Source organism: Nycticebus coucang, chromosome 22 (genome assembly GCF_027406575.1).
Source record: "Nycticebus coucang isolate mNycCou1 chromosome 22, mNycCou1.pri, whole genome shotgun sequence".
NCBI lineage: Eukaryota > Metazoa > Chordata > Mammalia > Primates > Lorisidae > Nycticebus > Nycticebus coucang.
The window spans coordinates 50,202,631-50,230,036 of record NC_069801.1 but is presented as its reverse complement, the minus strand read 5'-3'; the positions used below and the strand labels follow the sequence as shown (position 1 = coordinate 50,230,036).

The 27,406-nt window shown below is 54.9% G+C and overlaps 1 protein-coding gene across 11 annotated transcripts in view; it reads left to right on the top strand.

Moving 5' to 3' along the window:
• Nucleotides 1–3,562: 3,562 nt before the first annotated feature.
• Nucleotides 3,563–27,406, top strand: part of LRP8 (LDL receptor related protein 8) — an 80,069-nt gene continuing 56,225 nt past the window's right edge. For 4 of the 11 annotated variants that reach the window (XM_053576508.1, XM_053576507.1, XM_053576506.1 and 1 more), the window contains exons 1-2: nt 3,563–4,202; nt 4,997–5,116. In XM_053576508.1, coding sequence (XP_053432483.1) covers nt 4,091–4,202; nt 4,997–5,116 — 232 coding nt within the window. In that variant the 5' untranslated portion in view covers nt 3,563–4,090. The remainder of the gene's footprint in view (nt 4,203–4,996; nt 5,117–27,406) is intronic. The other 7 variants (XM_053576515.1, XM_053576514.1, XM_053576512.1 and 4 more) reach the window with 3 other exon arrangements.

Below are 27,406 nucleotides of genomic sequence, written 5' to 3'. Positions count from 1 at the left end.
GCTTAGCACAGGGACAGCCAGGACTGGGTTGGTGTGCTGTGTGTAGAAGGCCCTGTGGCCCTGGCCTGGGAGAGAATTCATTTGGCCACCCCTTCCTTTTAAGAAGACATCACTGGTGACATAGCAAGGTCCAGGATGACTTAGCTTCTGACTTGAGGAGTTCCCCATTGGATGGAGGATACAACCACAGCCCAGTGTGATCAGGGAGATTAGGACACACAGTGCCGGGGGAGCCAAGAGGAGTGGGGAGGACCTCTGTGGAGAAGGCTGGAAAGCTTCCAGAAGAGGAGGCATTTGGGCTGAGGCCCAAAGGATGAACAGAATTTGGACCAGGCATGGTGGCTCACACCTGCCATCCCAACACTTTGGGAGTCCAAGGTGGAAAGATAGCTGAGCCCAAGTGTTTGAGACTAGCCTGATCACCAAAGCAAGAACCCACCTCTACAAAAAATAAAAATAATAAAAAAATAGCCAAGTGTGGTGGTGCATCCTGGTCTCAGCTCCTGGGGAGGCTGGAGCAGAAGGATTGTTTAAGCCCAGGAGTTGGAGGCTATAGCAAGTAGGCTACAACAGGAGTTGGAGCCACTGTACTCCAGCCTGGGTGACCGAACAAGACCTCATTTCTAAAAAAATTAAAATGAAGTTGGCCCATACAAGAATACTCTAGGCAGAGGGGACAACCTGACAAAGGCCTGAAGCTCCAGCTTTTTTTGTGTGTGTGTGTGGGGGTAGCCTCCAGTAGCTCTAGTGGCCAGATGCAGAGGCTTGGGAGGGTCAGGGTGCCATGCCGACAGCTGATGGAATGTCACCTATTTCTGTCTCATGGGGACTCACTGCATCTGGGGTAAGGTTTAGGGGTTTTCTTTGTAAACCCAAAGGTAGGCAGGGCCAGTATGCTAGAGTGAGCCCCAAATGGAAAAGCGGAGAGATGAGGACAAGTAAGTCCCCTGGGCAGCAGCAGCTGTGCCAGAACCTCAGTGTCCATTTGCTGTCTCGTGTGTTCCGAGGGCTCGGTTTTCTCTCTTTGCTCCTCATAGGAGTTAACCAATTTATATGCCCTAAAAAACTCCCAGTTCTGTCATCTGGGTTCAAACGCTGGCCGTCACTTACTAGCTGTATGCCCTTGCCAATGCTTAGTTTGTCATCTGTACAATGGGACAAACATAAAACTCACCTCGTGGAGATGTTTTAGGGATTAAATGAGTGAAAGAATGTAAAATACTTAGAATGGTGCTCGGCCCTTAGCAAATGCACAATAAGCATTAGCTATTATTATTATTTTCTGTGATTCCTTTCAACTTTTTCTTATATTTAAATATAGTTCATCCAAGGCTTTTCATGTGCAAGGCCTTGTATTTATCATCTGATGACAAAGATGAGTATGACATAGTCTTCCTAGGGGTACAGAAACCTTCAGTGAAGGCAGAAACAACCATTGGTCAAATATCCCCTGTGCCAGGGACCTAGGAAAGCAGGAGAGCTCGTTCCAGTCCTCGAGAACTCACAGGCTGACAACGGGGACAGGTGCATAGATAACGGCAACACAGAGTGATCAGGGCTGTGACAAAGGGATGCCTGGGGACTGCACGGACCCATCGGGGCTGAGAAGAGCCAGGAGAACCTCTGCTGTGGGGGCTGTTGACGGACGAGACCGGTGTGTGTAGACAGTATGAGCAACAACTCCCCTGGGGAAGATTGGGGAGTGTCTGGGCTCAATCTTGATTCTCCGGGTGTTGGAAAGCCATTAGGGTTTTGTGGATAGGGAATTAAATTTGGATAATTATAACAATAACTAATATCTATTACGTACCTATACAGCATACAGGATACAGTACTGTATGCTGTGCGTACCCAATGTCATCAACCAGATGAACACCATCACCATTCCCATTTCTCAGATATAGACACTGAGCCTTAGAGGCTGAGTGGCCCAAGTTCACCTAACTAGAGAGGGAAGGAACAGATGCAAACCCAGGTCAAAAGCCCGTGCTCTCTATCTTCCTGCTGCCTCTGAACTTCAACTCACACCCAACGTTGGATGAGTATCAGGAATTCTCCATCTCCTCCATCTCAGGGATGAGAAAGTGAGACTCAGAGATGCCACTGACTTTCCCAAGACCACAGAATGGAGGAGGGACTGAGCTGGACAGATCAGTCTGGGCTGAGGAGGGGCTTACACCCACCATCCTGGCATGTTGCTCCCAATGGGCATCACTGTGCTTAACGCAAAAGCCGAACTCCTTGCTGGGGTTTGCAAAGCCCTCATGTGATTCGGGCCTCGTTGAGTCTCGGGCCTCGTTGAGTCTCCAGCCTCATCAGGCTCTAGCCCACCTTGAGGTCTGCACCAGGAATGCCCTTTACCTGATCTTCATGTGGGTCAGGCACCTTCTTGACATTCAGCAAAATATCACCTCCTTAGTAAGGCCTTTCCTGATCCCCTTCTGTAAAGTCACTCCCATCACTCTCATATCACATATCATTATTTTTTCCATAGCAGTTACGATGATCTGAAATAATCTTTTTTTGTTTTGTTGCTTTCATGTTTCTCTCTCCCAACTAAGACATACTTTGCAGGAGAGGAGGCAGGGACTATATCTATCTCTACATGGTATCCTTGAGCCTTGAACAGTGCTGGGAGTTTTGTTGAGTTAGCCTGCATGTCATCGTCTCTGTGTTGATGATCAGGGACTGACCCCTCTGGGAATGACGCCAAGTCTGATGTACCTCCATACTCCCAGGCCCAGAACACCACCCCAAGGTGTTTGTTGAATGACTGAATAAACAAAAAATAGAGTAATGGCAAGAGCAACCTGCTGGGCCCCCAGGGGTCTAAACCCTTCCGGTAAGGTGGGCCCAAACATTGCCACTGGGCTGCAAAGCCCATAATACAGCCCAGGAAGCTGCTGATGAGATAGGATGGTTTCCAGGCCTAGGGCTAATAGCTCCCACCCATCTGCTGGGGAAATGAAGGGGCAAGCGGGGAGGGGGAGGGCAGACACTGGCTCTTGCCACCCACTGGCCAATGCCCTGAAATCTCATTTTCTAAAGAAGATTGTGTGAGTCTAATCCCAGCTCTGCTCTCTGCACCCCTTCTCCCCCTCTTGGGTGAAGTGGGGTAGCAACCCTCCAGAAGAAGCTTCTCATTTGCAGAGGGGGAACTGCCAGCAGCCACAGGCAGGGATAAGGCATCCCATCTGTGGGCCCCCAAGACCTGATCTTTCTCCATCATGGCGAGAATTACCTTGTCCTCCCCGGGGTCCCCCTGTGGAGTATACTGAATGAGGATGAATGAAATAGTCTGTGCACTAGGCCCAAGCCACGGGCCTCATATCCCAGCCCGTGATCGCACGAGCATGTGACTTGCACAGATGCACATGGGTGCAGAAATGAGAACAGCCACAACCACACAGACTTGTAATATCCCGACCAGAGTCAATGACAGGTGGAGAGGTCCTGCCTGGCGCCCACAGCTTCTCGTTGATTACCCACATCTTGGTACCCCAGCCCCTAACCTCCCCTCCCCACCCCTTGCACACACTGCACAGGCCTGTGCACCCTGGAACATCATTTTCCCTCCGGCCCAAGTTCAGTCCTAATCATCCCTCAGCCGATCTGCCTGTCACCTCCTCCAGGAAGGAAGTCTCCGTTGCTTCCCTTGGACCTGCTACCTCTGAGGGCAGGGGCCGGCCTGGCTCATCTCTGCATCTGCAAAGCCCAGCACTCAGGAGCGCCCACAGCAAGGTTCTAGAGCACGGGCTGAGGGAGGAGCGGACCAAGGACAGGAGGGAGGAGGGAGAGGAGGCGGCTGCAGGAGTAGCGTGGGGCGGAGGCGGCAGCAGGAGGGAGCGCGCGCGCTGGCGGCTGCCGCGCAGGGCCGGGGCCGCGCGCCCAGCCTAAGCCCGCCCCGCCGCCGAGCGTCACCGAACCTGCTTGAAATGCAGCCGAGGAGCCCGGGCGGGCGGCAGCGGCGGCGGCGGCGGGGGCAGTGGCATCCCCGGTACCACGGCAAGGACTCAGAGGGCTGAGGCGCGGCGGCTGCAGCAGCGGCGCGGGGTGCACGGGGTGCGGCGGCCGGAGCCCCAGGCCCGCCATGGGCCGCCCCGAGCGGGGCAAGCTCCGGCCGCTGGCGCTGCTGCTGCTGCTGCTGCTGCTGCGGCTCCAGCATCTCGCGGCCGCGGCAGAGCCGCTGCCCGGCGGCCAAGGTGCGTGTTGCTGGTCCCTGGCCCGGCTCCGCGCCGCCCTAGCCGCCAACAAAGCGCGGCCCGGCGGCCGGAGGAGTCGGGAGCAGGTTGTGGCGGGGCACTCGAGCCCGGGGCTGACAGGGGCGCCCGGGCGAACAGGCTCTTAGGGACCCAGTTGTTTCCAAATTGGCCCTTGGCCCCCCCGCCCCTGCGGCTCCCAGAATTGAGGGCTTTGCCTCCTGGGTTCTCGCCTTCGGAGGATGGATGAAAGGGGGGCCTGGTCGGCCGGGAACTTTGCCGGGGGCAGAGGCGGTTCATGGTTTCGGATGAGCTGTGTGATCCTCGCGGTTGGGGTTTATTTGACACGCGCGTTCCGCGGCTGCCTTGGGCCGGGCAGCTTCTCCGCCTGACAATGCGATTCGGAGACCCCTGCGCGCCGCGGAGAGAGGGGCTGCCTCCGGGGCGGACGTGCCCGCGGCGCGCGTGTGCTGGGGGCTCCCCGTAGGCTGTGTCGGCTCGGATCTCGGACTGTGGGTCTTGTGTGCGGGTGAGTGTCTGAATGGAGGGCATACCCAGGTCCTGTGACACCCACCGTAAGTATGCGCCTGGCCTCTGCCGGCCACGAAGCGGCCCGCCATCTGAGGAGCCCTTAGCATCCTGCTCTCTCTCCGGATCGAGTGTGCCCGATGCCCCCGGGGTCTGCAGCATTGCCCCTTTCCTTCGCCCCGGCAGACCCTTCCCGTGTGGCCAGGGCTGCAGGGTGGGGAGTGGGGCTCGAGTCTGCTGATCCAGCTCACGCTCCCTTCACCCCGCAGGGCCTGTCAAGGAGTGCGAAGAGGAGCAGTTCCGGTGCCGGAACGAGCGCTGCATCCCCTCAGTGTGGAGATGCGACGAGGACGACGACTGCTCGGACAACAGCGACGAGGACGACTGCCGTGAGTGGCGGGCCAGAGCGCTCCGACTCGGGGAGGGAAGGAAGAGTGGGGGCGCCATGCTCTGGGAGCACGTGGCTGCAGCCGCGGCGCCGCCGCCGGAGTCCGCAACCGGAAAACCGCTTGGGAGACGCTTCCCTCCGGGCCAGGTAGCTCCTGACCACCCGGAGGGAGCAGGGCAGGGGCGTGTCCTCAAGGAGAGGGGGCGGAGCCCAGGTTGGCGTGCCACGCTGGGGCTGCTGGGCCGGAGCTGTGCACGCGGACCAGGCAGTCCCTGCAAACGTCTAGCTTCCCTGACACGGCCCTCTGCGATTGCCGCTCGGCCCCGCGGGACGCGCGCGTGTTTCAAACTTACACACAGCTCCTGGCCCCACTGCGCTCCTTTTTTTGCTCGGTTTTTGTGAATAAATAGGCTCCCCGGGGCCCCTGATTGGCTAGGAGAGGACCACCCCATAGGCCCCGGTGTCCGGAGCGACCAATCGTGGGGCGGGCGGGTGTGTAGTATTTGGAAGTCTTGGGCGCTGGGGCTCTGCCCTGGCCCCGCCCCGGCCACACCCCCGCGCGCATCCTCAGGGTAGTAGGATCCGTCGCTCGCAGCTTTTCTGCCTAGTCACGGTGAAGACCTTTTTGAACCCCGGTGGTTGGAGACGGCGCTCTCCCGCCAGCCTGGCCCGACTGTGAGTCATGGGGCACAACAGGAAGGAGGGGACGACTTTGTTTCCTGGAAGGGGCCCGAGGAGCCCGAGGCCCACGTGAACCCCTGGCGAGTGCAGGTGGCTGGCTGTCTTTGCTGAGCACGGTGTTTGCCTTCCACAAGCGCTACTGATTTTAAAGTTCCTTCTCCGGGTTTCTGGTGTCTGTGGGGCCGAAGCTAGTCAGCAAGCAATTGCCACCGCCAAAGGAACGTAGTTCCAGGAACAGAAAAACAGCCTTCTAGAGACAGCCTCAGGCAGTCATTCATTCCTCATTACTGGAATGATTGGAGGTGCTGTCCAGACCAGGCCAGCCCCCGGGTGTAGCAGTGTCTGAGGGGAGAGGGCAACGTGGACAGACCCACAGCTCACACTCTGTGCAGGAAGGGAGGACAGGCACCTTCTCTGTTGAATCCTTGAGTTTTTTTGTTTTGCAGTTTTTGCCCAGAGCTGGGATTGAACCCACCACCTCTGGCATATGGGGCTGGCGCCCTACTCCTTTGAGCCACAGGTGCCGCCCAAGTCCTTGAGTTTTTTTTTTTATTGTTGCAGTTTGGCCAGGGTTGGGTTTGAACTCACCACCCTCAGTATATGGGACCAGCACCCCACTCACTGAGCCACAGGCACTACCCGTCCTTGAGTTTTTTTTGACTGCCACTCAGCCTGCCCTGTTCGTTCTTGGACTTAACCCAAAGTTAGCTCTGTCCTGTCTCCATTTTCTCACCTGACCACTTAGGCTAATGATTACTGTCCTGGCAACCTCACAGGACTGTTCTGAGGATGAGTTCTAGACATGTAATTGGAAATAATAAGACTCACTTGTGCTGACTGTTAACTGTGCCAAACACTGTGGTGTCTATCTTACATAAACTGCTTTCGTCTTCACAACAGTCCTATTTTACAGACCCAAGAATGGAGGCCCCGAGTGGTTACTTGCTCTACCCCTAGTCATTTGCCAAGTAGGAGCTTGAACTTAAGCATTTGACTCCAGAGTTCTTAGCCTTATCATGATGCTGGGCGCCACCCAGTGCTGGTGAAGTTAGGAGAATAACTGTTTCTAGGTAGAACATTATCATGAGTTTTATTGCTGGGAACCATTCTGTGATTCCCTTGCAGTGGGTGTGGTGAGGAGGACGAAGGGAAATAGAAACTGCATTTTGAGGCTGGTTATACCTTATCTCCCTGGCTCTTCATAACAACAGCCCTGGGAGGGTGGCTGTAAAGAGCAAAAGCTCTTCTTGCTTGGTAGACAAGGGTGCTTGCTTGGTGAAGTGATTTGCTCAAGGTCACACAACTCAGATGACAGAACTTGGTCTGGATCTCTACCTGCCTTCTAGTTCAGGGGCACAGTCTACTGTGGTGGAGAGTGATGCAGAAAGACCCAGCAGCATGGTCTAGGAGCTTGGAAGCCATACTCTATCAGGGGTGTCCAACCTTTTTTTCTGTCACACATTGTATGGAGAAGAGTTGTTTTGGACTACACATTAAATCCACAAACACTAACGACATTTGATGAGCAAAAGAAAAAAGTTTGTTGCCTACTTTTTATGATGTGGGTCACCCCAGATAAGCAAAACATTCCTCAAGTAATCTATGTTGGGTCTGTGGGCCACTGGTTGGACACCCCTGCATGTTGGGCTGTCTCATTTCATCTCCATGGGAGGCTTTGGGCAAGATGGAGGTATGAAGTAGCTGGTGGCTGAGTGGCCCCAGGGAGGGCCAGGAGAGCTCCGATGGTCCATTGGGACTCCTGCTCTGGTTCTGAGATGGATGATATAGAATCTTAGGAAGATAGTCCCTGAGCAAAAGCAAATGATGCCAAGGGCTGCGAGTGGAAAGGGTGTTGGCTTTGTTGATATACCAAGTATCAATTGTACGTGGCTTGACTTTCCTGAGCTTTCCTGATTGCCAAACACAGCTAGCTGTCCCTCTCCATCAGTGGTTAAATCCCTAGATGGTCTTCACACAGGGCTAGCGAGGAGAAGGGAATGGGGGCTCTTTCCACCTGTGTGGTCTTTAGAAATGGACTCCTTGTAGTCACAAAAGGAAACTGAAGAAATGGGGTGAGGTTTTGGGTGGCTGTGTTGGTGCCAGTGATCTTTCCTTAGCCCTTCCCTTCCCCTCTGAAGAATTCTCCCCACCTCCCTGTTCCAGGCCACCTGCCCAGACTGTATTTCTTTGAACTCTTCTCCCTTCAAGCCACTGGCTTCTCCGTGGGCAGCCTCCCTGACTTAGACCTGACCACCTCCTTTGGCACTCCACCCTGCAAGAGGGCCTGAGCTGCCCCACCTCTGTACCTCTCTGGGCCTGCAAAACGGGGTTGGAGTTTGTAGATAAAATTTGTGTGAAGAAAAAGGAGCTTGAGCTCCCAAAGGATCGTAATGCTGCCCAAGTACCAAGAGGCTTATGGAGGCCGGAGGGAGGGAGATTTTATTTTGAGGAAGCCAAGGAAGGCTTCCTGGAGGAGGAGACAACTGAGCTAGGCCTTGAAAGATGGTAACTAATACCATTCTCCCAGGGCTTAATATTTTAAAACAGATAGTATGTCTCTATATTATAGCGGACACTGAGACTCAGAGAGGTGAAGTGACTGCCCCAGACTCACGGAGCTCCTCAGGGTTAAGCTGGAACTCATATTAGGCCTTCTAAGTTCTGATCCTCATCCATAGTGGGTGGGACTTGGCCCTTGGGAGGCTCAGAGCTTGTGGGATAGAGAAGGGAAAAGCTCATGGGGTTTTAGTTCCCAGCTCAATGGACCTTCAAAGTGGAGGAAGGAGCTGGAAGCCGAAGGGCCAGGCCCAAGGAAGCCCAGGGGCAGCCTGGCCAGGGGAAGTCAGTGGGATTCCAGGCTATGGACCTGGGTCACGTAGGCCAGCTGGCTCCCTGGCCTCAGTTTCCTGTTGCTCCCAAGTGTCTAGGGGCAGAGGCAGGGACTTTGGTCTCTGGCCAGACCTTTACTCCCATAGTAACAGCAGCAGCAACACCCACTACCACTTTCTGAGCTCTTGTTTGGACCTGGCATTGTGCTGGCATTTTACATGCATCACTTTGTGTTCTTCTATCAAATGGGGCACCTCATGAAGTATCTGGATTATTCCCATTTAATAAAGGCCCAGAACGGTTAAGTAACCGGCCCAAGGGTGTATGGTTTTTCAGGGAAACTGCTGGGGTGTGAATGCAGGTACCCAACTGTGGAATCTATGCTGTCTCAAGTACTAGCTGGTGACCTCAGGCAGGTCCTCCCCAGGCCTTCTTCCCCACCTTGAGACATCTTAAGGCTCCTCTGCCCTTCCCCCCGTCCCCCTCTGTGAAGAATTCTGTACTTCTGGGCAGCAGTCTTGTAAATAATTGAAGCTCTGGCTGGTGCAGTAGCCAACGTTTGGCCTTCAGTGTGCAGCTGGAACCACAGCCCCAACACCCACCACAGCTTCATCTCCTTTTGGGGATGGAGTCGTCTGACAGACAATGCTGCTCTTCTCAGAACCTCAGTGTCCTCAGCCCTCAGCCCTCCAGGCACCTCCACCATTCAGAGCCCCTCTTGGGGCTCCCAAGTACCCAGAGGGTAAAGTCAGCTTGGACTTTTCTGCATTTGGCCCTCTGTGACTGGCTCCTGACGCCTACTCCCCTCCAGCCTCTTCCTGTGAGTGTGGGACACCAAACTTTAGCATCTGTCATGTTCCTTTTGCTTGTCACCTCCAGGCCTTTGCATGTGCCCATCCATCTGGCTGGGATACTCTTTCTTCACCTCACTGGCTATGTCCTTTTTGTCATCTTAGGAGATTCAGTGCAGGTATCACCTCCTCCAGGAAGCCTTCCCTGACACCTCCCTCTCCCCAGGCTGAGATACAGGAGTTGAGATAAGAGACTTTGGGACCCAAGTCAAAATCATAACACTCCTGGTTTTACATCCCAGCTGTCACCTCCTGGCCTTGGAAGATGATAATAGTCCTTCCTTCCCAGAGAAGTTGTGAGGATTAAATGAGGTCCTGTGCCTTGTGAGCTGTAGGTGCTCAGTGAATGGCAATGGGTATGATCATTTTTGGAGAAGTTCTACCAAGCTCTCTAGGTACCTGACTCTGGTCTCTGCAGGCCACCCAGGACCCTCTCCTTTCCTTGCTCCCATGTGCTTAGCTGGATGTTGTCTGAGGCTCCTGCAGCTGGTGCTCACCTCAGCCAGTGGGTTGCCCAGCCACAGAGGAGGTGGCCTCAAGGCTCCCCAAGATGGATCTGGAGGTGGCAGAAGCTGCCAAAAGGGACTGGGAGAAGAAATGAGTCAAACAGGCCAGGGCCTTGCAGGGGCAGGGGCTGGCTTCCCTCAGGCTGTGTGGTTGTCTTGGAGACTGTCCCTGGGAAGGAGAGGAAGGCCTACAGCCTCTAGGGCTCTGGCCAGCAGTCCCCATGCTTCTCTTCCTTCCAGGCCCAGGTCTGCTCTCCTGGGACTGATTCCAGCAGGCCTTGGGAATGTTTGCCGAAGGTTTTCCCTTAGAAAACATCCCATGGGCCCTCCTGGATCAGAGTCACTCTCTGTGAGCTTCTTGAGTTTCTTAGGCCTGCTTGGGGTTCAGGCTGCAATTGTTCTTGGAGCTGGTTGGCTTCTTGCTCCCCAGTGGTCTGCTGGTGGCCGACTTGACAGCTTTCCCTCCTTGGAAAGATGTTGGCAGCAGGCGAAGCCAAAGAGACCCCTGCCCAGGGAGAGAGTGAGGCGATGAGAACCCAGAGGGCTGCTGGAGCAGGTACCCTCCCAAGGGATGTAAACAAGTGGATGTTCTCCTGGCTCCAGGTCAGTAATCACACCCCCAGGTGCATGCTTTCCCCAAGGAGCCAGTCCTGGGCCTGTGGGAGGGTGTGGGGCTGTGTCCTGGGGACTATGGAGCCAGGCCCTGGGGCCCCAGCTGTTAAGCAACCTTAGTAACACCTATCCTGAAAATGCCCACACATCCAGGTCATCTATTCCCTGAAGGCCTAGCAGGGATGCCCCCTCCCTCATGATGCCTCTCCCAACCTCTGTCCTCCAGCCCTCCAGCCTCTGACCTCCCACAGCATGTCCTGTTCTTCTGTAGGTTACAGATCCTTCTCCACAGTGTGCCCTGCCAGCCTCATGCAGGGTACTAGGGTCCCAACATAAACAGTTCCCACAAGGAATTATATCCTTGGACAATTTACATCCTTCAGCTTTCCCACTCATGAGGGTCATTTTATTACTTTTCCTATTTTGAAGATGATGAAATAGGCTTTCACAGGAGACATGGCCAATGTCATGACTCTTAAGTGATGGAGCTGGGATCTGACCCAGGTCAGTCTGGTCTGGAGTCTGGACTTTTCTTTAGGCTGTTCCTCTCTGAGGTCTATCCGTCCTGCTGGGTCAGAGGACCTTGTGCGTGTAGGGTGTGGAGGAAGTTGGTGGGGGGTGGGGGGGAAGGTGGCCACAGTGCCCAGCATTGCCTCCTTGGGCTATGGGTTTCTGGCCTGTGGGGAATGGGAAGGGACCCTCTTCTCTGGAAACCCCAAGAGGCCCAACATAAGGCGCCCCCCTTTTCTAGCCTTCCATGGATATGACCTATCACAATTTCCAAAGGTTTCTCTCGGCCATTGCCTGTGAGATTGTTGCTCTTCTAACTGTACAGAAAGGGAAACTGAGGACCTGATGCTATGTCGCTGGCACAGGTGACCTCAGGGAGTGTCAGCCCCAGTGTTATCGCCCTGACTGTCTGCGGTCTGTCACACAGAGCCTGGCTGCCTCCCTGCACCCAGGATTCTCATTGCTTGCCCTGCAAACTTGGAAGCTTTGCTAGCTCTCGGCTTCAGAAGTTGAAACTGAGGCCCTAGTGGCCAGACATCAGCTGCAGGGGTCAGTAGGAGCCCATTGCCAGCACCAGGGTGTCCTCAGTCCCTGGGTGGGACTGGAGTCAGAGCAGTACGGGCTCCCTCCTCCCGTCCACTGCTGCACCCATGCTAGATCAGGGAACCGGGTGTTCGTAGGCTGAGGGGTAGCACAGGCCTCTTTGGGCTCCAACACTGGGGACTTCAGGCACGTCACAGCCCCTGGCTGGGTCCTGCTTACCCAACCCTGGATGGGTGGGAAGTCATCTCCAATGCTCATGTTTATATTCGTAGGAGTTGATGAGCATGCTTGCCGGGGGGGGGTTTCTCAGGCAGGGTCTCCTCCAGCAGTGCCTTAAAGTATCATGACTGCATTTTGCAGAGGAAAGAGCTGAGCCTCCAAACACTGAAGTCACTTGCCCCAGGTGGCCCGACTGTTCCATGGCAGGCCTGGGCCATGCCTGTCCTGGCTACAAAGCAGGTGACATGAGAAGGTAATGCGTCCCCAGCGACAGTTATGTGTGGCTCGGGCTGTGCCTCAGCCTCCCTTTCCAGGGGTCTCCCTTGGTTAGCCCCTGCCAGTGGTGTGCCAGCTCCCTCCCGAGTAGCACTGGCTGACCCCTAGGGTGCCCTTGAGCATCAGCTGGGTCCCCAGGTGGGGGTTTTAATTATCATCCCTGCTCACCTGGCTCCTCTCACAAGCCTCTCACAAGCTACTCTGTCACAGTCCCAGGAATAGCCCCAAAGTCGGAGTGGCATAGCAGGGGCTGAGGGCCTTCAGAGGAAGAGTCCCTGCTCCTGACTGAGCTCCTCACCTGTCACACTTCTGCGTTGCCGGGGCTGGGAGAGCCAGGCCTGGCCACTTTGTTTGTGCGTATGGAACCTGGCGTACTCTCAGGCCCCACGGAATGCCCCTGAGTGACTAGGAAAGTCACCCAGCAAGGCCAGGGCTGTGGGGCTTTCAGGTCTACACGGTTCCCATGGTCCTCACTGCCTCTACACGCCTGCCTCTTGGAAGGTAGACCGTGGCAGGACAGACAGCTCAAAGCCCCCTGGGGGACTGCCAGTCTAAGTGTCCACAGCAGTGGTCACTGGTCTTGACTTGCCACAGGGACTTCAGCCGCTCTGCCGATGTTGTCAGTTTCCAGGTCTCTCATAACCACAGTATGACCTTTTCCATTTTGTGTCTCACAGGGATGGTCCTGGGAGGCAGGCAGTGTAGGAGTGAATTCTTATCTCCATTTTCCTGCGGAGGAAATTAAGGAGGGGAAGGGACTTGCCCAGATATTGGTAATACTGAAGCTAAAACTCACCTCAACTGATAATAGTTTTCCAATAGAAGTAACTTTTTCTGATTATATGAAGATAGTTTCATAGTTATAATAAAAAAAAAATCACAGATAATAAAGAAAAGCAAAAAAAAAAAAAGGCAGCAGTCACTCGAGGTTTTCCCTGTGGGCTGGTATGCATGAACACAGGTTTTTTTTTTTTTTTTTTTTTTTTAACAAAAATGAGGTCATGTTATGGCAGCTGATTCCACACATGGCTTTCTATGTCAATAACAGTAGATTCACATCATTGTTTTAAAGGGACAGATAGTATTCCATTGTGTGGCTCTCCCATAATTTAATGATATGCTCTCCTGTTGATAGATGTATGTTTAGTGGCTTCCATTTTTCCCTCTTCTGTACAATGCTGGGATAGATACCCTTGTGCTACATCTTGGTATATTTGTCTGATTCTTTCCCTTACGACGGATTCTTAGGAAAGGAATTACGCAGCATGGATGTTTTCATCATGGCCACGTCACTCTCTAGAGAGGAGACTTGTTTCCATCTCATACCATCACTCCCTACATGGCCCCACGGCCCCCCTTTCCAGTAGGGCAGGCAGCCTGAAAGACCTCCCTTCCTGCATACAGGGCCACCTCGTCCTGGCCCCATGAGACAGACAAAGTAGCCATATCTAGGCCACCACACAAAGCAAAGGCAGGAGAAAGGACAACTGTGTTCTGGCCCCAAGGACTTCTCACACCCACCAAAAAGCTAGAAGAGAACAACACTGTTCCTCATTCTTCTCAAGATACTGGTGGAATTCATCTCCTCCATAGCATTATGATAATCGTTTTGTCTCTGCCCTTGCTGTGTGACCCGAGCAAGGGGCTCCCCCTCTCCAAACTTCATTTCCTTTTCGCTCATTAGTCCTTCCTCCACCTGCACCCAGAGCAGACTCCTTCTGCTTGCAGCTGGGTTTGGGACTGGAGCTGGCCTGGGGCTGGAGGACCTGTGCCCTTGGGGTCCCTTCCTGCCTGTTGAGGTTTGGGAGGAGAAGAGCTGGCTTGCTGGGCTGAATTCTGGGCGGGTAAACGGAGGGTAACCCGACGTTTTAGGTCCACTTGCAGAACTCGGCCCTGAGGCCCGGGTTCCTTGGGCTCCTTTCCCTCCTACCTCCTTCCTGGGTGCATGATTGGGTTGGGTACAGCGCAGTGATGGAGAAAAACGGAGTCAGGCCCACCGGTCCCCGAGCCATTCTGAAATGGATGTGAGCCCAGGCTGTGGTGGTGCGTAGGCTGACAGTAAAGCATTTCACCCAGAGCCTGGGTCTGAAAATGAGCATTTTTCTTCCCCTTCCTGAGCCCATGATTCCAGCACAGGGAAAGGCCAAGTAGAAGGGGCTATCAGCCGCTTTCCTCCTCCTCCAGCAAGGACATGCACGCACAGCAAGAGGGCAGCTGCTGAACTAGCAGCTAGAGAGATTTAGATCAGCTGGCCGGTGGGGAGGACTTGGCTGCCTGAGAGGACAGCAGCTTCTTGGGTTGGAGGGATGGTAGGAATCATCTCATCCACTCCCATCTGCACTGGGGGCCCTGGGTGGCTGGTGGACCTCCAGGCCTGGTGTGGTAGTTACCCATGAGGGCCCTCCATTTTCCAGTGGGTGCAGGTTAACAGCAGAGACTTGGTGGCTGAGGAGAGGCAGGAAGGGCCCATCAGGCCCAGGTTAAGCTGGCTGACTAAATAGCTGGAGGCCAAGGGTGGGCTTTCCTGGTGGCCTGAATCCAGGAACATTCCAGCCAGCAGTGCTCCCCTCTCCCTCCCACTCTTCCTGGACTCTGAGCTGCCATCTGCTTCCCCATCACCCTCAGAGCCCTTTCTCGGCTGTGGGCACACATGCGTGTGCTCGGGGTACGTGCATGAGAGGAGGGGGTGTGCACCAGGAGGGAAGTGACCATTCTGGACATGAGGAGACCAAGGTGATGCTCTTCCTCCCACACCCACCCAGGCTGCCCAGACCAAAGCCCCCCACTGGGCTGTTATGGCTGGGGAATTATCGCAAGTTATTTGTAGTTGGAGAGGTGCCAACAATCTCTGTTCCCAGGGTGTCCTCTGCCACAGTAGCTTGTTCCCCAGGCCTCTGTCTGCAGTGTGCACTGGCCCCACTTGGAGGTCTAAAGCTGTTAGAGCAGCTGTGCCTGGGCATCAGGCCTCCTCTGCTCCCACCTTGCTCAGTCGCTGTTTGGGTTCTTGCCCTTCTTGGGGTCTCTTATTGGGAGTGGGCTATCTCCAGCCCCTCTCAGTCCCAATTCCCTGGGATTGTTTTGTTTTCCCCTGAGAGCCAGGGCATAGCCAGGCCCTAGGTGTGGGAGCTCCAAAGAGCTGTGCCCTGTTCCCTGAGGCCCAAGAGGCCCAGGGCTAGAAGCAAGGGGCAGGTCCTCTAAAGCCCAACCCCACAGACCCCCCAAGGGTCTACCGCAACCCCTGACACGGGGGACATGGCCTAAACCATATACACAAAGCCCAAACTGTTTATTAGCAGAGCCTACATCTGCTAATAAACTTGGTTTTTTTTTCCTACCTGCTTATTTTTTTGCTGAGGTCTGACTGAGCTGTTTTTTTAATAACTTTGAGCCAGCTAGGACAATATTAGCTGCCTATGTGACATCCTTATCTCCCTCCCTGCTGTCCCTGGCTGCCTCTGCCGCCTGCTTCTCCAAAGTAGGAGTCAGATGTGCGAGGGGGGCTAGTGTGGCCTCTCCAGTGTTGGCCAGACCTGGGTTCAGCCTGCAGCCCTTCCACTTCCTGGTCGGAAGGCCCAGGGCAAGTTCTTTAAACCTGAATCCCAGACTCCTACACTGCACAATGTGAGTAATAAATAACTCCTGGCCCATGTAAAGGACCAGAAACCTCATCAGCTCTCAGTGTGCAGGCCCTGAGCCAGTCAGTTCTTATTACACCATGAATTAGACCAAACCAGGGCAGCAAGGTCCGCCAGCCTGTGAGGTTTGGGCCCCTGTTCTCTGTGCTGCCTCCTCTCCCCAGACGCCTTGCCCTCCCTCCAGCCTCTCCAGCCCCAAAGACTCCATGCAGAGGTCTACCCTCCAGAAACAAAGGCCTGAGCCCTTGTTGCAGGTGGTTAACTGAACTACTTAGCTTGCTAGTTGCCCCTCAGGCTCTCCAGCCCCAGAAACCAGTCACCCTCATCTTGTCACAAACTTGCCGTGTGACCTGGGTAAGTCCCTGCCCTTCTCTGGGGCCCTATCTTCCATCTGTGCTGGGAGAGGGTTAGGATTAGATCAGTGGGTTGAATCACTGTAGGCAGCTTTTGAAATTCAGCCCCACTCCCTTTCCAAGCTGACTATAAACCTCTGCTTGGTGCAGAGCCAGCTGGGAGTCATAGATGAGGAAGTCTCTGGGGTCCCTCCTCATTGGTGAGAGGTTCAACCAGCAGAACCAACCTCCCAGCTGTGGGACCCTGGCATGGTACTTCACCACTCTGAGTGCCTGTCCCATCTGTGCAGTGGAGCCATCAATACCTGCCCCCATGGTGATGGTGGGATTGAGATGTGAATTTACCAAAAGCACTAAGGGCTGGGAGCGGTGGCTCACATCTGTAAATCTAGCACTTTCGGAGGCTATGGTGGGAGGATCATGAGCCTAGGAGTTTGAGACCAGACTGAGCAACATAGTGAGACCCTTTCTCTACGAAAAATTTAAAAATTAGCTGAATGTGGTGGTGTGCAAATGTAGTCCTAGTTACTTGGAAGGCTGAGGCAGGAGGATCAATTGAACCCAGGACTTTGAGGTTGCTGTGAGCTATGATGACAGCACTACACTCTAGCCTGGGTGACAGAGCAAGACTCTGTCAACAACAAAAAAAGACTAAGTGCAGCTCCTGGCATGTGATGAGTGCTCAGTTCAAGGCTGACTTGGCTGATTTTGACCTCCTTCTCTGAACCTCCGTCTTCTATCCTTCAAGAATACCCTCTTGTTCAGGGCTGCTGAGAGGGTGGACTGGGAGGGTTCAGGGAACCCCTAAAAGGCTCCTTTGCCCTCTCCCCCTTCTTCCCTTCTGCCCTAGGCCGTAACTCACTGGCCCAATTTAATTAGGGAGAGAGTCATTCCAGGGACTCATTAGGAAATGAGCCCAGAGCCTTGGGGACCTGTGGGAGGGGTGGGGTGAGGGAGGTTACATTGTGTCTGGCCCTGTCCAGCCCTTGGCAGTGCCCCAGAAAGTGAGGGTGCTTGGTCCTTTAGAAGGCAGGACACAGACCTGTGACACAGGCATGGCAGCCGAAGCTGAAGGGACTGACATGTCTGCATCTTCAGCCCCCACCCTTCTCTGGCCTCACCTCCTCGAAGGGGATGGGGCGGGTTGGGAGAGGAGGTTTTTCTGGTTCTCCTCCACCCACCCTGGTGCCCACTGTCCTGGCCTGTGATCTGTGTGAAGTGAATGAATGAGTGCGCTGTGGCTCTTGGGGGCTGGGACAGCATCTCAATGGCAAAGCAGCCTCCCCACTCCCATCCCACAGCAAGAATTCCCTCAGCAGCCCTGGGAGTGAAGGTCAGGGTGTCCAGTACCTTTAGGGACAGGGAGTTCATGTACTGTCCAGGCAGCCCCTATTGCCCCCAAACAGCTCTCCCTGTTAGAAAATGTGTTCTTCTGTCAATCCCAGATCTGCCTCCTACTGCTCTCCTGTCCCTCTCTGAGCCCAGCTCTGCTTCTGGGGCCTCTGTTATAGAGACTGCCCCTCCCCACTTTCACCCGAGGCCTGTCCAGTGACCCTTCCATCTGTGCCACAGTCCCCAGGCTCAAGGAGGTATAGCCTGTGATGCTGACTTGCAGTGAGGGCTCAGATAAGACCCATCCTTCCTGGGGCCACTCTTCTTGGCCTCTCCCAGTGTGGGCTGTTTGGGTACACACCCGCAGGCTCTGTAAATGTCAGCTCCCTGTTGTGGCCCTGACTTACCTCTAAGGCCTTTGAAAGGTGGTGGTGGGGGGTAAGGACAGAGTGCCAAGCCTGAAGATAAGGGGTGACATCTATATAGACAGCTTGGTCTCCTGGACAGCAGGGCAGCAGTGCCCAGATCCTGCAGTGACCTGTGACTCAGCACATAGTACTTGGGGGGCTGTGGCTGAATTTGGACCCTTGGACCAGTGTGTAGCACAGGCATTACCTAGCCCTTGGTTTGGGAACCTGAGAGTTGTCACAAACTCTGTTTTCCTTCCCTTGAACCCTCACTGCTAATGGTCCCCAGGTCCTTAGACTCCTTCCTGCCTACCTGCCAGTCTGAGACCCTCCCCACTTCCACTGCCATGCCTTTCCGGGATCCCCGTTCTGTAGCCAAGTGCTCTTAAAAAAGATGCAAAGTTGCATCCTTCCCTTGCTCAGCATCCTGCAGTGATGCCCACTTCTCATTGGATTGGACATTCCGAGCTCTTCAAGACCTAACATAACCTGTCTCCTCTCTAGCCCCAGGATCCCCATTCATTGCCCCCAAAGCCCCAGGACTTTGTGCTCCAGCCCCACCTGGAAGGAGACACCTCATGCGCTTTCTCATGCAGTTCCCATGGCCTGGGAGGGCCCACCTTTGCTTGTTCAACCCCACTTGACCTCTAGTCATCATTTCCAGGAGCCCCTCCCCCCACCCAGGTGGGTCAGAACCCCCTCTGGGCTTTCCCTCCATCTCTGTCCTTGTCACTCTTCACCATGATGACCTGATTTAAAGTCTGTGGTTCACGATGTGCACCATGAGCCTCTCAGGGATAGGGGCAGTGTAGGGACAGGGGCAGGGCTACCTGGCCAGGGCCTGTGGAAGGTGGAAGGAGAGGAGAGGAAAGGGTGGAAGGCGTGTCTGAACTTTGAACACGCCCCCTGTCCCCGGCCACTTGCTGAGGGTCCAGCTCCACTGTTTGTCCGGGCCTGGATGGAATGTTTCTGTCAGTTCCAGGGGTACCTGGTGTGGACTGGAGCTCTGAGTCTTAGCTCTGACGTTCACTGAGGGTTGTTCTGTGCGTGATGCCCTGTCCCGGGAGCACTGGCTCCCTAACTAATGTGTGATCTTCTCTGAGCCTCAGCTTCCTCTGCTGTGAAATGGGTAGAGAGAGGGCCTAAGACCCCCCCCCAGCTGTTACTCTGGGCACATCTGTGCTGTGGCTGAGGTCAGGCCTGGCCCTGAGGGACCCGTAGACTACAGCCACCAGGCCTCTGGAGCCCTGGGCTAATCTTCACGGGGCAGGAGTGAGGTGAGCAGGGGTGTTTGCCCGGTGCTTTGGTGTGGCCGTGCTTAGAGCTATCCTGTCCCCCCACCCCCACCCCATCTTCTTCAGAATGCATATCCTGGTTTTAAAAATTCAGCATCTCAGAGGCTGGGTGTGGTGATTCATGCCTGTAATTTTAGCACTCTGGGAGGCTGAGGAGAGTGGATCCCTTGAGCTCAGGAGTTTGAGACCAGCCTGAGCAAAGTTAGATCCCCATCTCTATTAAAAATAGAAAAATTAGTGTAGTGCAGTGGTGTGCACCTGTAGTCCCAGCTACAAGGGAAGCTGAGGCAGGAGGATGGCTTCAGTCCAGGAATTTGTGGTTGCTATGAGCTAGGCTGATGACACAGTACTCTACCCAGGGCAACAGAATAAGACTCTGTCTCAATAAGGAAAAAAAAATCTACCTCTTAGGAACCCCTTGAGTCCTGGGCAAACTGAGACACTTGACCAGTCTACTTGTACCCCACAAACCCTGCCACTGCTCCCCAGGTCTGTAGTAGGCTTCCCATTCCTGTGCTCTTTGCCAGTAGGACATGGCTCACTTAAAACAAGGCTGATTCCCCTCCCCCACCCCCTCATTTTGGGAAGTTTCAAGAGAGAAATAAGAGTCTCTTGGAAGGTCTGGAAGATCCAGGGCCAAGCCCCCTGGATGGGGAGCTGTGTGGCTGGGGCCAGGAGGCCTGGTGACTGTTACAGATTCTGCCTCCAACACAGCTGTGTGACTGTCCGTCTTTGGCCAGCTCACCTCCCATGGACCTGGGGAGAACCACAGCAGTGATGGGCCTGCCTTGTGTTCCCGCTGCCATTTATGCTCTGCAAGGCATTTTCCTGTCTGTCAGTGTCCCATTTTGGCCTCACTACTTCCAAGTGGAGGACAGCACTGAGCTCCTTATTCTCACCTTAAATAGGAAGAAGCTGGGGACACTCATCATTTGCCCGGTCCAGGCCCCTGCAATTGACAAAGCCCTTTTCCACGTGTTGCTTCCAGGCTCATGGTAGCCCTTGGGAGGCAGGCCCAGCAGGAATTTCTACACCCGAAATCCCACAGCATCTGACTCCTCAGTGTGTGGGGAGAAGGGAAGACAAATGGGTGGCGGTGTTGTGGCCTTGGTGTGTGCGGTTATAGGTGGGGGTTGCTGGCTGGCCGGTCCTCCCCCACCCCATGCCCCTTCCCGTCAATGTCTTCATCAGTAGGAAGAGATGGAGACAGATGGAAGTGAAGGGAGAGACACGGGAGGGCGCAGGGGGAGGGGTGGGGTGGAGAAACACTGGAGAGGGGAGGGGAGGAGTCCAAGAGCCTCGCCACTTCCTCTGCTGGTTCTCAGTCTGTCTGCACGGATTCCTGACAGATGGAGGGAAAGGGGGAGCTGGTGCCAAGAGGCTGTCACCGCAGGCGGGCAGAGCTGGGGAAGGTGCTTTGTGGCCAGGGTTCGTGTGGGGAGAAGGAAGCAGCTGGTGGTCTGGCTACTAGGCCTCCCTGGAGCCTGCTCCCCGGGAACTGTTGAGGAGCAAGAGGGTGGGAGGGGGGTGAGCCTGCCCCCTGCCTGGGACTGGCTGTGCCTTTGCTTATGTCCGGGCAGAGGTGGCTACTCCCCTCCCTCCTCCACACCCTGCCATTGGCTGGGCCCTCCCACCAAGGATACCTTCTGCCCATTCCTCACTGGGTTTGGGAGGTGGGCAAGGGCTCTGAGGGCTGGTGCTGGACTATGGTTGAGGTGGGCCAGGGTAGGGGGCTCAACAGGTGGAGCCAGGACCGTGCGTCTGTGCTGTCCTGCGTGCCTCCCAAGCCCCCTTCATGGAGAAGGGCCTTTTGCACGTCCCCCAGCTCCGACCCATTTATGGGGTGGGCAGGCCTGACCTGAGGTCTCTTTACAGTGGCCTTCTCCAGATGGAGTTGGCCTCACATCCCTTCCCAAACCTCTAGTGCCGACACAGGGCTAGGCACAGAGGAAGGCCACAGTGAATGGTTGCTGAAGGAGTGAATGGATCCCCTGCATGCACAACTCCGGGGACAAAGATCTCATTCCTTTGTAAAAAAGTTCTTTCTGGTCGTGTCCTGAGAGGCCCATGGGTCCCAGGCCTGTGCAGGGAACATGGACCCTGGCTCAGAGCAACACTTTGAAGCAGAGGCCAGAGGCACCTCTGAGCCTGCCCGGCCTCTCAAGTCCTGCTGGGTTGAGTCTTCTGCCCAATCTCAGGGTCATTTGTCACCACAGCTGTCACACACTGAGGCCACACGGGCCAGGTGGTATCTCTTCAGTCTTTTTTTTTTTTTTTATAGAGACAGAGTCTCACTTTATCACCCTCAGTACAGTGCTGTGGCATCACAGCTCACAGTAACCTCCAACTCCTGGGTTTAGGCGATTCTCTTGCCTCAGCCTCCTGAGTAGCTGGGACTACAGGCGCCTGCCACAATACCCGGCTATTTTTTTTGTTGCAGTTTGGCCGGGGCTGGGTTTGAATCCACCACCATCGGTATATGGGGCCGGCACCCTGCTCACTGAGCCACAGGCGCCGCCCTCTCCTCAGTCTTCACATCAGCCCCATCAGGCAGGTACTGTTTTTAACCCCCCCCCTTCACAGAGGAGAAAAATGAGGTAGAAGGTGATCCCTTCGAGGTCATATGGCTGAGTCAGGAGACTAAATGTCTGAGTCTGGAGGGTGGGAGGTGGCTGGGGTGGGCCTGGATGGCCTCTTCCTGGAACATGGGATCAGGGGGCCCTTGGGGCTGTTCTGGAGTTGGAACCTGCCCCATCTCAGCCCCTTTCTCCTCCCCTGCCCCACATTGTTCCCAGGTAAGACCCATGGGCCTGGGGCCCAGAGTCCCTGCTGTCGCCTGGGAGGCCAGAGTGTGGGGGTGCTCCACGGTGGAGCCCAAGGCCCTTAAACTGATAGGACAGCTCGCTGCCCCATTCAGTGACCCCAGATGTGTACAGGCTGATGGCTGGGGCCCGAGTGGCGGGGGCTGCTATCTTCTGTGGTGAGGTGTCAGGAGAGGTGGGTGGGGGCTGGGCCTTCTTGCTGCTTAGCATGGTCTGCTCAGAGGTACCCTCCCTGTTAATATTAATGATGGCAATCATTCATGATGAGTGACAGCTTGCCTACCCTTGCCAGGGCTGGGCCAGGTGCTTTGGGGAAAGCTGAGAAGAGCAGGAGGTGGTGTCTCTCCTGAGAGGGGGACGGGGGTGTACCTCCCACTACCGTTCTCTCTTCCCCAGAGCCCGACACCGGCTGGGCACTCAGCGGCAGCTTAGGAAAGTCTTGATGACTGAAAAACAGGGATTGGGCCTCTTTGATGGGATGCCCACCACCCAAGGGCACACTTCTCCCCTTCCTCCATCGTTCACAGATTCACTTTGTAAACAGCATCTCAGGCCCTGTGCCTGCCTCAGTGTGGCCTCCTGCCCTTTCCCCACCCCATGCCAGTGAGTGTAGCCTCCTCAGCCCCACCTACTGTGTGCCCTACATACAGTGTGATGGGCTCTCCCAGGGGTATGACCTACTCACCCAAGATCACAGAGCAAGTGAAATGAGCCAGTCACCCCCACTTCTTGGTGCCTTGGTTTCCTCCGCTGCACAGTGGGGTTGTGGAGTACCTACCTCAAAGGACTATGGTTGGGAGCATTAGATGAGGGCTGAGCACAGCGCAGAGCGGGCACACAGTTGCACTTGCCCTTATGCCCTGCTACTGTCCACACGTGACCTCATGAGTCCTTTAACAGCCCTGCGAAAGAAGATTTGTCCTGTCCCTTTGCTGATAGTATGGTGAGGCACAGAGAGGTGAGGAGACTCACCCAAGGGCACACAGCACGTGAGTGGAAGCAGCAGGATTTGAACCCTGGTCTCTCACACTCTGATGCCCATGTGTGTTAGCCACTTTGCTAGGCAAGGGACAAAGGACTTAGTCTGAGAGTGACTTTGGCATTGGAGTTACAGAGGCTCCTGGCTGCTCGTGGGGATCTGTGAGTCTCCAGCTCCCTGCACGTCTGTCAGCCTTTCTGAGAACCTTCCTTGGGCCTCTCCCCTCCCACAGGAGCAGAGAAGCAACAGACAAGGTCCTGGGCGGTGGGGATGGGGGATTTCCCGATTCTGGCTAAGATCTGTCACAACATTAATGTTAATTAAGCCTTGTTAATTCAGCCCTCTGCTTTACACAGAGCTCCTGACAGCAAATTGCTCATAAGTGAGGCAGTAAATTTATTACTGCGTTTTCCCAAACATTCGGCAGCAAAGATCATGCCCCAGGTTGGGCAGAGGAAAGGCCTAGAGGGCAAGTGATGCTTGGTGGACTAGTAAGTCGGAACCCCCGGGACACTCATGGCCCGGAGCCGAGTGGGCCTCCCTGAGAGAACTGGCTAAGGCTGAATTCTGGTCCCTTCGGCTCAGACTGCCTGGAGATGTAGTGAGCTCCCGTCATTGCAAGACAGAGCTGAGGCGGGAGCTGGGGGCCATGCTGAAGACCTGCGGTGCCTGCCTCAGTCCGGCCTGCACAGCAGGCTGCCTCATAGCTCTGTGCTTTGTATACACTCTGTTCCCTTTGGTTCCTCCTACAGCACCTTGAACTGTGCTCTGCACACAGTAGGACTTAGTAAAGGTGCATTTGGATTTGAACAGTAAATGACCTTCTCACTGTAGTGCAGTCACAAGAGCACCAGTGGCCCCCCAGGGACTGAGCTCCCTGTGTCCCGCAGCATTCAGGCAGGACCCGATGTCCTTGCCAGGGGTATACTAACAGGGGGGTTTTCTGTGTCCTGGGTTGTGGGGGTCTCTTGGAACCAGGATCAGGCCCACATTCTGGGCAGGAGGCCTGTCATTCCAGGTCTCCCTGCTAGGCTAGGTATCTACCCATCAGGTCCTCACCTTTCCTGGGGGCAATGGGACCCCCTTTCCCCTCCTAAGTCCTGCTTCCCTCCTTGGCCTCAGGTTGAGCCATGTGTGGGCTATTTGGAATAAGCCCAGCCTTTGGGTACCTAGAATTTTTTTTTAATTAATTAGAGCATTAAATGGTAGTCCTCAGGGAGAATCCCACCATCTGGCTGTCACAGGAGAAGCAGGAAAATCTGCAGATTTGTCTGCAGTGTGTAAGTGAGCATCATATGAAGCCAACTGTGTGTGTGGGTATGCGGTCTGTGTGCTGCGGTGTGGGCAAAGCATGGCACCTGTGTTCTGTCTGTGGTGCACACACAAGCATGCGTGTGGGCAGTACATGCCTCACTGTGTGACGCGTGCCCATCTGGAGGTGTGCGTGCTGCTGCATGTGCCTGAGTGTCTTTACATCTGCCTGAGCACAATTCTGTGTGTGGCCTGTGCCCAGGCCTGGCTTTTTGGGGCAATGGGTTGGGCTGGGCCATATGCAGAAAGAGGGCAAGCCTCTCGACCCCTCCTGGCTGAGATGGTGGTCACAGACAGCTGTGCAGAAGGGGGACAGGGTAGGTTTGACAAGTGTACAGCTGGCCTTCCCGGGGTGGGGAGGCCAGAATCCTTGTCCCCTATATAGGACAGATGGGGAAACCCAGGACTGGAGCCCAGGCTCTGGGCTCTCTGTGTGGTGCTCTGTCTGTTGAGTGGGCTGTTGACCTGGTCACCACCTTTGGCATCACTGATGCTGTTGGATTTCATGCTGGCTCCGAGAGGTTCCTGAGAGGAGGATACCACCCTCGTTTCTCAGGGTTGCTCAGGGGCAAGGTCAGGACTCCCGCTCCAGAGCCTGTGTTTGTTTCATTTCATGGAGGAGGCATGTGAGCTGCTGGAGAATGCCAGGCATGATCACCTGCTCACTTGCTGTGTGACCTGGGGCCCATCCTGTTCCTCTCTGAGCCTCAGGGGGTGGTACTAAGAACTAGAGGAGGAGGCATGTGCAAAGAGCTTTGTAAACCACGAGGTGGGGTAAGGTGACCTGGCCCAGAGGTGACCATCAATCTATGTTCAACGCCAGAACTGAGGCCTGAGTCCACGTGTCCCCAGGGTTTCCTGAGGAGCAGGCCAGGATGTGGGGCCCAGGACAATGGCTGGTGCCCTCCCCCAAGCCTTGCAGAAGGAAACTTTCTCCAGAATGTCTGCCTGGTTGCTAGCACTGCCCTTATGAACTAGAGCAGTAATAGGCTCAGAGAGCAGTGAGACCCAACCCCTCATCTAACATGGTGACACTGAGGCCCAGAGAGGATGGGTGGCTTGCTCGAGGCCACACAGCTGCTCGGAGGTACAGCTGGGACCAGAACCCAGGCCTCCTTGCCCTTGGCTCTCTGTTCCCCTTGTACTGCACTACTGTTTTGCAAAGGGGTGAAGGAGACATGATAGATGGTTCGTATACCTGGAGAGAAGGATTGGGGTGCCACTGAAATGGAGAGGATTTAGGTCCTTATGCATGGTTAAAGGATTTTAAAGTCATGTTTTTTAACAAGTATTGTTTTTACTATATACAGACTGCTGGATGGTAAAGATTGTTTGTATTTTGGGCTATGAATTCTATATAGATAGAAAAGACCCAGGCCTCAAGATTGCCTATGTTCATTCTTTCATTTAGCACATACTCCCTTGGCGCCTGCCTGTACAGACCTTGTCCTACCTCCAATGAGCTGCTAGTCTGGCAGGGAAAGAGTTATATGACAGCAACTCAGGGTGGTGAGGCTGTGGAACAGAAGAGGTGTGTGATCCCACAGATGACTTCCCAATTGAATGAAGGTGGAGGGTTTTCCACTCCCAACTCCTAAAGAATGAGGAAGGAGTGTACATCAGACATCCTGGCCTCACATGATCTCAATCTTAGGCAGGTTCACCATTCCTGCAGAAATGGGGGGCTGGGCACCACCCACCCAACTCTCCCTGGGCTGGGGTCCCTGCGCAAGGTGGAGGATAGGCTGTCCTAGAAGAGCTCTCCGTAGGGCTTAGGTGAGACTGGTGCAGAGCAGGGGTGTAGGCAGCAGGGAAGGTGGGTGGCTGAACCTCCTTGTAACCTCTTCTCGCTGCCTGTGTCCAAGTGGGCCAGTCTTGTAGAGACAAGACTGCTTGGGCTCATAATCATTGTGGGATTAGCTGCGGAAGCTGCTTCTGAAATGGCTGCCCTGTGAGCCCAGCCAGCTGTCTGGTGATAATTCCACCTTCCTCCACCTTTTTCTCAATGAACAGCCCTTCAACTTTATACATGAGGCAGTAAGTCAGAGAAGAACCAGATAGCCCAGGAGGACAGAGGTTAGGCCTTTAAAAATTGTAATGCAGACTTCTCGTGTACAAGCCCGGCAGTGGGGGTGGTGGCAGCTCCTCACTGAGTATTTTCTCTGCCAGGCCCCATGTCGGGCCCTGAAGTGTGTTGTCTAACAACCATCAGGATTCCTCATCACATTTTTAGACGAGGAGAACATAGGCTCAGAGAGGTTAAGTAGCCTGCCTCGCTCCTTCCCTTACAGGATTTGAGCTCTGGGTTCCTTACTTACCCTGTTCCTGGTGGGAGAAGAGCCATAGCAGGGAGCAGACTGGAATCTTCCAAACCTGGGCCCTTGCAGGAAAGACCCAGGGGAGTGGAAGGCTCTGGGGCAGAAGGCTGTGCTGGCTGGACAGGCTGTTTCAGAAATGGCTTCCCCGTTTGCAAGCTGCAATGGGCCTGCCTTACGGGGGGATCCTGGGCAACCTGTGTAAGGGACTCTGAGAAGTAGCAGGGGTGGCTGAGATCAGGGCCAGGATGCCAGTGGGCAGGGAGAGTGTGCCAGGCACCCGACTCACAGCCATCTTTGTCCCTTTCTGCCAGTCCCTGGTGTGGCTCCTGCCATCAACTCTGTCCATACTGCTGGCCCTGCGACTGGCCTCAGAGCCCTGAGCCACAACTCTCCCAGGACCAACACCCTAAGACACAGCCACCCCCAAAGGGCTTGCCAGCTCCTAGCAGGGAACCTGGCACACAGTAGGCACCCTACTTGGTTCTTTTGGGTTCCAGAAGCAGAGGCACAGACTTCTAGTTAGGACAGAAGTCAACAGAAGCTTGGGGCTGGGCAAGGGGAGGCTGCCAGCGGCCCCTCACCGGGCCTCCTGAAGTGGGCCTGGGGGCCCCCCTGCCCTGAGCATTTGCCAAGCAGCCCAGTGGCTACGCGTGGGCCTGCCTTTCCTCCCCCACTTTGGCATGGCCATCTCCCAGGAAACGGAGAATTCTCCCTCATTCCCATCATTAGGGTGCCAGGGCAAACAAACAGCCTAATCCAGATGAGCCCTGGGCCACAATCACACCCTTTGGAGTTTTTTTCTTTATTTCTAG